The sequence below is a fragment of the Eupeodes corollae genome, chromosome 1 (genome assembly GCF_945859685.1).
Source record: "Eupeodes corollae chromosome 1, idEupCoro1.1, whole genome shotgun sequence".
Classification (NCBI taxonomy): Eukaryota; Metazoa; Arthropoda; class Insecta; order Diptera; family Syrphidae; genus Eupeodes; species Eupeodes corollae.
In genome coordinates, this window is record NC_079147.1 from 286,835,468 (window position 1) to 286,846,878 (window position 11,411).

General features: G+C 35.4%; 1 protein-coding gene across 1 annotated transcript in view; it reads left to right on the plus strand.

Annotated features, from left to right (window-relative positions):
- LOC129951213 (uncharacterized) overlaps positions 1-6,339 on the plus strand; it is a 120,093-nt gene extending 113,754 nt beyond the window's left edge. The window contains exons 5-6 of the mRNA XM_056063255.1: positions 4,487-4,594; positions 6,271-6,339. Of these exons, the coding sequence (XP_055919230.1) occupies positions 4,487-4,594; positions 6,271-6,339 (177 nt within the window). The remainder of the gene's footprint in view (positions 1-4,486; positions 4,595-6,270) is intronic.
- Positions 6,340-11,411: the final 5,072 nt, after the last annotated feature.

The window sequence follows — 11,411 nt, forward strand, 5'->3', positions numbered from 1 at the left end:
TACATTCGAGTTGCATGCATATAAAATCTTGGATTGACGATACTTAAACACAAAAAGATAATTCTCTAAGCATGCAATTAAAATTGTTTCATCTTTCTTTTTTATTATGGCACTATCCTTGGTGAACTTAACATGGCAGCCATTTTCTATTGCCTTGCTAACCGAAATAAAATTAGCTTTCAGACCAGGAACAAAAAGAACTTTATTCAATCTTAGCTCACAAAATTCCGTTTTGAGAAGAATGCACCAACGCCACTGGCCGTTATATGATTATCACCAGCTAATTTTATTTGTTCATCGCACTCGCGCATTGTAATGATTAAAGACTCATCGCAACATATATGTGAGGTTACACCGCTATCGATACACCAGTATTGTGGTCCAAGTACGTTGTTATGAGAAGCCGGCAATATGGAGAAAGAAGCAACTGATTTATGCTCATAGGACTTCCTTGGCTCCGAACACTTTCACGCGAAATGCCCCCGCTTCCCGCAGTTATAACATTTTCCGAAAAAACTCTTTTTGTGGACAAATTTCGGTTTACTACTAGATCACACTGCGTAAAACCTACATCATCTTTCCCGACAAGTTCTCCCTTGTCTAAACGACGATACTTTCAGAGAACTCCAATCTGGTAGCGTATCGCGGGTCTTGAGTATTGGGTGACTTGAAAGAAAAATTATCACAAGCAATTCGTCATTAATTGCAAATTCAATTTCAGAGAATTTTTCGACAATGTCTGTAAATCGATTCACATATTCAGGCATACTCTCCTTTTCTCCTAGCTTCATGTGTTACAGTTGCTTAAAAAGTGTGATCTTTCTTGCGGGACCACGTGGTTGATGTACTGCCTTCAAACTGTCCCATGCAGACTTCGAAGTGAGACAATGTGTAACGTGGATCACCTGAGACGATTTTATATTTAAAATAATGTTAGCAAGAGCTTTACCATCTTTGGAATCCCACTCTGAGACTTGAGCTGGAGTCATAGCCTCCTGCTTCACTGTGCCACCGTTCACCATAGATTAGAAATTATGAGCACACTTCTCATTTGGACAGACCAACCATCATAGTTGTGATCATCCAACTTTTCAATTTTATAGTGAGTCGAACTCATAATTACAAATTTACTTCTACTCGAACTTTAATCAAAATTAAAATAAACCGCTACTTGATCTCACAAAAAAAAACAATATACTTGACTTTACTTAGCGTACAACTTGGGCCCATAACCTGTTTAGCCTTTAAATGAAATGTCAAGTGTTCTGTTCGAGAGTTTATTAGCAAGTGATTAACAAAAGGTATAAAGTAAAATATGTTAGAAAGAGAATTCATTAATTGGTCTAATAAATGACATTGAGATGAGTTAGCATTGTCGATGAGCCAACTCGAATCCCTGACGTTGCAGGTCAATCCGCCAACACCCTAGACTTGTTTCTTACCTCTGACCCTAATAAATACACAATTAGTGTATTACCGCCTCTAGGCACATCAGACCATTGTATCATATCTGCAAAATTCTCATGTCGAAAAAACCCAGTTAAAGAAAAAACTCCTATGAGAACCGTTTGGCAATATGAGAAAGCCAACTGGGACGGTCTCAATGAATTCTTCAGGAACTTTAACTGGTCACTATGCTTCTTCGATAGTGACGTGGATTCCAGCGCAGATATGGTTACAAATTTAATTCTTTGTGGAATGAGAAATTTTATCCCGAACAGGGTAAAATCTATCAAACCCAAAGAGAACTCATGGTTTGATTCGAGCTGTAAAGAGGTTATTAGGATCAGAGATGTAAGTTTCCGTTGTTACAAAGCCAACCCGACTGAGGAAAACCGGAATAAGTTCAAACAAGCTAGAAAGACATGTAATGGTCATATTCGTCGAACCAAATTTTTGCATGATCAGAAATTAAGGCAAAAAATACTACAATGTCCCAAAGGCAGTAAAAATGTCTGGTCATTTGTAAAAAACGTACGAAACACCATGTCATGATCGGTCCCAACGCTCGTCCACAATGACACTCCCTATGTAAGCCAATTTGCTTGCGGCACAGTTTGCTGTTAATTCAACGCTACCGGAAAGTGCCATGTGTCCTCCTGTTCTTGAGAGCGTAAATGATTCAATGGGACGAATCTTCTTTCGCACTCGTGCAGTTGCAAGAGTACTGAAAGACCTTGACATACACAAATCCGCTGGCCCGGATAGTATCTCCCCAATTGTTCTGAAGAGGTGTTCTTCATCGCTGGCAAAACCCCTGCGTAAACTTTTTCATCTTTCCTACTCTACAGGTCTCTTTCCGAGCGGATGGAAAATAGCATTTGTCCAGCCTGTCCCTAAAAAAGGCGAATCCTCCTCTCCCTCTAACTAATGTCCAATAGCACTCACGTCCCTTCTTTCCAAATTCATGAAAACGCTGATTTATTATCAGCTCAAGAAATATCTCGAAGAACGGAAGCTTCTTAATGACCGACAGTATGGTTTTCGTAGCAATAGGTCCACTGGTGATCTCATGGTCCATCTCACCGAACAGTGGAACAAATCTTTACATCGTTTTGGAGAAAGTAAGATTATTGCACTTGATATTTCAAAAGCATTTGAAAGAGTTTGGCACCAAGCTTTCTTATCAAAAATGCGTGCTTTTGGTATTGATGAATCTCTTCTTCGTTGGATTAGAAATTACCTTTCTAACTGTTCAATACAAGTTGTATTGGATGGTTACAAGTCTGAAATTCATAAAATAAATGCTGGTGTTCCCCAGGGCTCCGTTTTGTCTCCGACACTCTTTCTTATATTTCATAAATGATGTTATGTCTGCCACTTCTTATCCATAAACCTGTTTCGCCGACGACAGTACCCTCAGCTTCTCATACTCGTTTATAGATTCACATCCTTGCCCTTCGGATGTGGAACTTCAACGGCAGCGTATGATAAGCTCATTAAATTCTGATCTTGACAGCATTGTACAATGGGGAATCAAAAACCGTGTAGAATTTAATGCTTCGAAAACTCAATGCTGTCTCCTGTCGTTAAAGCGTAACATACCCCCGATGCCACTATCTATGAGTGGCACTTGCATCCAAGAAACTAATCAACTGTCAATACTTGGTATGTTTATCACAGATCACCTTTTATGGAACGATCATATATTTGATATTGCCAAAAATGCTGCCAGGTGCTTAGGATTTCTCCGACGGTGCAAGAAATTTTTCACCCCTTCTGATCTGGCTGTAATTTACAAAGCCTTCATCCGTCCAAAGCTTGAATCTAATTCGCATATCTGGGCAGGTGCCCCCAAAACATGTTTAAATCTCTTGGATAGAATTCAAAAAAGGGCTTTAAAAATGATAAGCGACAGAACTATAATCGAAACATTTACATCGCTAGAACACCGTCGGTCGCAATGTTTCATGTCTTTCGTTATTTTATAGATATTTTTACAAACAATGTTCTGTCGAATTAGCCAGTTGCATTCCACCCCTTTAACAATTCTGCCGTGATACTCGCACTTCTAGGAATGCTCATCAGTTAACCTTTGAGCTTAATTTCGGGCGTACTGTCAAGTATAGAGATTCTTTCTTAAATCGCACATCGAGAATGTGGAATGCTTTAGCCAACTCTGTTTTTCCCTCCCATTTTGATGTTCAGAACTTTAAGACCAATGTGCACCGGTATCTCCTTTTTAATCCTTCCCTATTTTCCTAATGCTCGCACTGAGTTTAAATATAAACATATAAAGGGTACAAATAACCCCTTGAGTGCCTGCAAATTATAAAAAAAAAAAAAAAAAAAAAAAAAAAAAAGCATTAGTATGAGCGTTGACATAAAGAGATATACATAGGTTGGTTCACAATTATCTTCAACAAAATCATATTTTAGTCGTAAAATTTGGTGACGACATATTTTTTTTCAGTTTTTTTGTTTGTAAGGCGATTCATAGTTAAATTATTGCCCAAACTAAAGATTTTTGACAGTAAAACAAAACACGAAACGTGCGTTAACTGTTTAAACCAGTGTTGTTGCCAAAAACATAATAGCTAAAAACTCACCCTTTATATATTTTTATTGATCAATATTTTGGAGTGCAGAATATTAATCATACAGTATCATACAAAATTTTGACCATACAGTATTTTTAAATACTTCTACTTTTTGAAGATAATTTCAAAACAATTATTCAAATACAAATTTCCGAATCATTTTAATTGGCAGTATTTTCTCTCTGTTATTGAGACTTAAAAGAAAATGGCAATTTGAATCCATGAATTAAAGGAAATGAATTTTATCGGTAATATTTTTATTTTGCTAAACAAACACTTTCAGATATGCCTTTCAGCCACTTAGTCAACCACTTTGAAATATTTATATACCTCTTACCAAACCTCAATTTATCCCTCTGCATTTCTTTCACAATAACAACATTCGAAATATTTTGCTATTTTTCACTTGATTGAATTCAATTTGATTTTTTTCTTTTCAATTTTAGGAAAACCCCGGATTAATTGTGCCTTGGATAATTGGCTTTATAACTTTTATGGCATTAGAAGCTGTAGCTATGGTATATTCCAATGTCCTGCGGGATCATGTAAATAAAGTAAGTTCAAAATACACCAAATATTCGCACAAATAAAAACAATTGACTCATTCTACAAAAAGAAAAAAATAAATAAAAATTGAACAAAGAACCAAAACGAATTCAATAAATTATTGGTAAAATCATAAATACGAAAAAAATAAAGTTTATTGACAAAATATCAATACTGACAGAAATCAAGCTGAGTCCTTGAAAAAGAAAAATAATAATAAAGCTATAATATTATAGGACGGTTGTTATTTTTGTTTCTTTGTGCAGACATGACTTTATGTTGGTTTTTTTCATTCTGATTCCTGGAATATTTTTATACAGAAAATTGAACATAATAACAAAATTCCCTTATGGAATGTAGCAGTATTAAGGTAGCGTAAAAATATGGGAATTATTTCCCATTCAATAAGAAAACACCCAACCATACTATAAAGACGTTTACTTATTTTTGTTTGTTGGCCTTTGCAAAGCGGTATTTGAGCCTCTGGTGGTTCATTATAGTATATTTTTTCATGAGCACAAGGACTTCTTTTTTTACATTCATTCGTACATAGAAATTTACTCCTGTTTTGGCCAAAATCAAAAGGAATTCAAATGTTATGCTAAACAAACCGCACCGAACGCCGCCGCGCCCCGCCGGCCACTACGCCGAAGCCAAAACATAAAAACCATTGTAAATAATTCATGAACCATAAAGATGACTTTGTTTTTGGGATGCTCCTGAGGGTTTTTATATTTTGTAGAAAAAGGAAGAAAAACATCATATCAGGCTCTGATGAATGAATACTCTGAGGGGCACTTAAAATTTTAGTATATAAAAAAGTGTTGGCTATGTTATAGGGGTCAGGAGAAATAAAATTTATAGTTTAAGAGAATAGTTGTAGTCAAGTTCGCTGTTGGTAATTGGATGCAATTTAAGTGCTTTAGTTGAGGTAAGTTTTGCATATTAATTTCTTTGGTGTGGGGATTTAAAATAATTTGCATTCGTTTTAGGGGTTGTATGTCTTGGACAAGGGTTATGAATTTTTGTGAAATATTGGGTTGAAAATAAATGAGAGGTAGGTACTCAAAAGAAGAAGATTTAAAACCGAGTGGATGGGACATTTTCGGTTTTTGGGTTTTCAAAACTCAATCATTTCTTTAATAATGTTACATAGCTTAACAATATACACAAATTTAAGAAGAATCTACTGAAAATTTGAAGACATCTTCTGAAATGTACTATTTATTTATTACGTCTTAACTATGGTCCAGTATAAAGAACGATAAATTATCCAGAGTTCGTTATATCGAACATTTCCGAAATCTTCGTGTTAACTGGTAGGTATGTTTAAACGTCATCTACAATTTCGATTTCTTCAAAATTATAATAAAATAAATTAGGTATCGCAACCGTGCGTAGAGAACCAGGAACTAATGACTTAGAACTCTCAACCATTCCTGTGTGCGAATAATTGCAGGGATAAAGGGGACCTACAGTTTATATGCCAAATATTAACGGCTTATTTCAGAAAGCACCTTTTCATGACAAGAATTTTTCTTGGAGGCAGTACTGTGAAAAAAACTTAATGTGGCACAGGCAGGGATCGAAACCAAGACCTCTCGCATGATAGTCCAACGCACTAAATATCATGAAACTGGAACAAGTCTTCAACATTATTGCTATAAATATTTCCAATTTCAAGGATTACTCGACCTGCATTATTCTAGAACTGCAAATTATGAAGCAATCGTTTCGCGAGCGTGTTTGGTAGCATTTTCTAATACAAATACGCCCAAAGGCTTTGAAAAAAAAAACAGAGTACGATAGCTTGATCGCCAAATTTGGTTTACTATAGAAACAGGAGTCATAGGGACAATTTTAGAAAGAATCACTTAAGTATAAAAGTGGGTTAATATAAAAAAAAAACAAAATTCATTGAGCTTCGTATAGAAGCTCTGTTCAATACATATTATACAGAAGATGGATTTAAATAGACTGAAGCTAATTTTGTTGTCGTTTTAGTCGCGAATTTAACATCTCCCTTGCTCTGCCGGCTTTCAGCTTCATCCCTAATGTCTTCCAAACTCATTCCTTCAGAGGCTACGTTTTTATTAAATATTCTCTGAGCTTGTCACAAAAATCTCCTTTCTGATTTCTACCAAATAATAAGGTGCTTGGAATAAAACCGGTGCTTCGGTTGACACTGTTGTTGATGGCAAACTCAACTTTATCCAAATGTTTGTCCCAACCACTGTTCGATGGGGCTTCACGCTCTTTCGCAAGCATAGGTGTTATTATGCGGTTAAGGCGTTCAACCTGACTATTAGATTGTGGGGAGTGAGTTGCCACTTTATCATGTTGAATATTGTTGGCGTTCATATACTCGGCAAACTCCTTTGAGGTGAGACAGGTTCCACGATCTGATATTATCAGATTTGGTCTTAAAAAGTTGGCAAAATATGATTCTATACAAGTGTGCTGAGTGCTTTTAGTCGCATATAACTTTGCAAATTTGGTAAAACCATCAACTACCACAAGAATATGTTTCTTGCTAGAGCGGGAGTTAGGAAAAGGGCCGAGACGGTCCTTTAGGTATAAAATGCAGAACTCCTTCGGTTTTTCCTGGTCCAGGGGAGAAATAGATGCATTTGAGACACCCTTTAATAAAAGTTTTGATCTTGTCCTTCATTTTCGGAAACCAATATAATCCGGACAGGTGTGCAAAACAGTTCTCGACCCCTAAATGGCAAAGCACTTCGTGGGACGTAAACAAAATATTTTATCTTTAATCTTTCGATAAATCTACCCATCAACCATTTCATTTCAACTCTGCAGCAATTGAAATTATCTTAGGGTTAAGTTTCTGGGCAGAGGCTAGGACAAATTCAAAAGATTAATCGTCTATATGCATGATATTAAAAGATCTGCTCAAGGAATCCACATGTGACATGCGAGCACTTTTCCTATGCTCGACCGAATACTCGTACGCTTGTAGCTCCAACGCCCACCTTGAAATACGAGGATTCATTCGAGGATATATTCTGAATCGTTTTAATACATATGTTATAGACAATGTCTTCAGCTCGTAACTGTGGAATTTACTTTCAGCAGGTTTCGTACGCTTTTAAAAGTAAAATACCGGATGGATTCTTCTATCACTTTGTTTTTGAAGCAACACCGCTCCGAAGCCTTGCGCACTTGCATCACAGTGCAACTCTGTGATTTTATGTGGACTATAAATTGACAAAACTGGGGCTAAAATCAATTTGTTTTTTAACAATTTAAAAACTTTTTTTTTACCCTAAAACCAAAAATGAATGAAATATCCTTTTTAAGTAGGTCGTATAGCGGCTTTGCTATGTTTGCAAATCGATAAATAAATTTTCTAAAATAAGAACACAGACCGAGAAAGCTATGAACATCTTTAGTTGAAGTCGGTGTTGAAAAATTTTGGATAACTTTGAGGTTTGCATCGTTTGGGCTGATACCAGCTTCGGTTATCCTGTAACCTAAATAAGTAATTTCTTTTCATAAGAAAAGACATTTGTCCAACCTGAGTTGCAAACTCTTTTCAACGACTATATTTATGACTTCTCTAAGAATCTCCATGTGCTCTTCAATGGTTTCGGTGGCAATAAGTATATCATCTAAATAGGTCATCATTTTTGATTGTGAAATCATTTTCCCAAACAAATACTTCATATATCGTTCAAAAACAGAAGGAGCATTTCGAAGCCCGAAAGGCATCCTTGTGAATTCGAACTGACCAATGGGAGTAGTAAATGAAGTATACTTTTTTGAATCACCTTCCAGCGGAACGTGATAAAATCCGTTCCTTAAATCTAGGGTTGTATAAAACTTTTTATCTTTTAACCCGTCAATATTGTCCTCAATCAGAGGTAACGGGTAGTTGTCACGCTGAGTAATTTTGTTCAACACCCTAAAGCCAACACACAGCCTGAACTCTTTATTTTTCTTTTCGACAAGCACGATAGGGGACGCGTATTGTGAACTAGATTCTCGAATTATGGCCTTATCTAACAAATCTTTAAGAATCTTTTCTCTTTCTTTCTCTCCGCGGATTGCTATGAAACAAAATATCTCCCAACAAAACTATCCTCATCTTAAATTGACTTTCTTTCAAACAAATTTTATCAGAACTCGGGCAAAAAACGGTCTAACTATCTCTACAACACTTTTCCGAATATTAAAAGGTAAATCTTCATTCACTTTAATTTCAAACTCTGGATGCTCATCACTGACATCAATATTTAATATTTCGGAAACAAAATCGACACCATCATTAACAGACTTACAGATCCATGCAATTGATGACATTGACTCGACGACATTACAGACTTATTGACAACAGCATGCGTTTGTTGACAATTACTTGACGACGACGGCAACGACAGACTTGAAACACGATGACTCTAGACATTGATAGATTCTGTTGATAGTTCATTCTCTAGACTCTCAGCTACTTCGCTGGTCCTTTGCAGCACCATACCAATCTTCTCAATGAAGTTTCTACCGAGCACAACAGGATAGCTCATCGAATGATTTTTAACTACAAGTAAAGAGAGATTAGTTGGAAACTTATCAAAAACTATGAGAGAGTTAACACTTCCCAAGACACTAAGTGGGCTGCTGTGCGATCATAAACGGTGACAAAAATTTCTCTTGAATAAAACTTATTGGACTCCCCGAGTCCAAAAGCGTTGTTAAAGTGATCGAACTTTTTGCATGGCCATGTACAAACTTATAAAAACATCTTTCTCGAAATAATTAGCTGCTGACGAACGTTGTTTTCCAGAAGTGCTGGATGCATGATACGAAACATTGTTGTTGACTGCTGGATTCATCTTGCTGCTATCATACCTTGAAGCGTCATAAACTCATAACCGGTTTCTTGCTGGGACAGTTGTTGGCAATGTGTCCCCGGTAACCACACTTGAAACAAGTGAACTCTTTCTTCTGATGATAAGAGCCACTAGCTGGAGCAACATTTGCGTCACGTTCTGTTGTTGTTGTTTGCTGCGATTGTACACTTGATGTGATGTACTGGGCTTTGCTTGCAAAATGTCACGACTGTTGTTCTTGTATTTCTCATACTTTCGTAACGCTATCTTGAACTGTTCAATGTTGTTGGCGTTGTAAAGAATGCTTTTTTTGACTTCTGTATCGGCAATGCCTTTGATAATAAATTGGATTAGGTCTTCTTCTTCCACGGGATTATGGGATGCGGTTTCTTGCATGCAAAAAACATATTGTTGAGCAGTTTCATCTCGTCGTTGTTTTCTTGAGCTAAGTTCACGAAAGATATTTGCTTTTGTTACCTAACACTTAAACTCACCAAAGAGTCCGTCTCTCAGTTCTGTCCAGCTTCGTAACTTCAGGGTTCTCACAAAAAGCCTTGCTGTACCACTTAGGAGTCTCTTCCCATATATAAACTTTGTGCGGTCGTCTAAATGAAGAATTTCTGAATACTCATTGAAATGTTCAACCCACCGATCAATAGAGAAGTTATCATCTCCACTAAATGGACACAGTAAATCTTCAATATCCTTGAAATTATGCGAAGCATGTGACTATTGGTTTGAGTCTGCGTCGTCCATCTGTAATTGTCTAAGTTTCTGTTTCAGTTGAATTATTTCCTCTTTCTTTCTACAAGCTTCTCCTCGCTATCATCATTAGACAAGTGTTCCTCTTCCATGTTCCTAGCTCCTTCAGGCCTATATGTTCTTGAACCAATCTTAAATCAGTGAAATGAAATCGAAATTTAAATTTTTCTAGGTCCCTAGAGTCGAAATAAAAGATTTTTAGAAAGATGTCTGTGCGTGCGTGTGTACGTACGTTCGTACGTCCGTACGTTCGCGACCTTTTTTTCGTCTTCAATAGCTCAAGAACCAGAAGAGATATCGAGTTCAAATAAATTTTGTTATACAGTTAATACAGCAGAAAGATGCAGAAAGGGATCTCAAGAAAATTGCGTGGGTGGTTTTTTTACCATAGCAGTTTAAAAAAAAGGTGAAAATTGTGGTTAACTCTAAATATATTACGAACCAAAAACGCTAATCTATCTAATGGTTTTTTTTATAAATCAAAAAAACTGAAAAAAAAAAATTGTTACCTCCAAAATTTAACGACTAAAATACGATTTCATCTCCAAAACAATTTTGAGCAACGGAGTGTAATGTTTTTGAAATCTAATAAAATTTTGAAAAAAATCGAATTGACAGTTTTCTTACAAAAAAATAAAAACCTTAAAAAAATAATAAAAGTTGGTAAAAATTTAATTTCGACTCAAATATCTTTTCAAAACTTTGAGATATTGGCTTTAATTTACTTTAATCTTTCAAAAAATATTGTTGTCAACATTCATTAAAATTTTGAACAAAATCGAATTGACAGTTTTTTTACAAAAAATTAAAAACCGAAAAAAAATTAACAAAAGTTGGTAAAAATTGAATATTGATTCAAATATCTTTTCAAAAACTTGAAAGTTAGACTTCAAACTTATTTTATCTTTTAAGAAATATTGTTTTCAACATTAGGACAAATTTTGAGAAAAATCGAGATGACAGTTTTCTTACAAAAAATAAAAAATTAAAAACAATGTATAAAAGTTGGTAAAAATTGATTTTCGACTCAAATTTCTTTTCAAAAAATTGAAATATTGGCTTCAAACTAATTTCATCTTATAGAAAATATTGTTCTTAACATTCTATAGAATTTTGAAAAAAATCGAATTGACAGTTTTTTTACAAAAAAAAACTCTAAAAAAAACAATACTAAAACTTAGTAAAAATTTACTTTCGACTCAAATATCTTTTCAAAAAT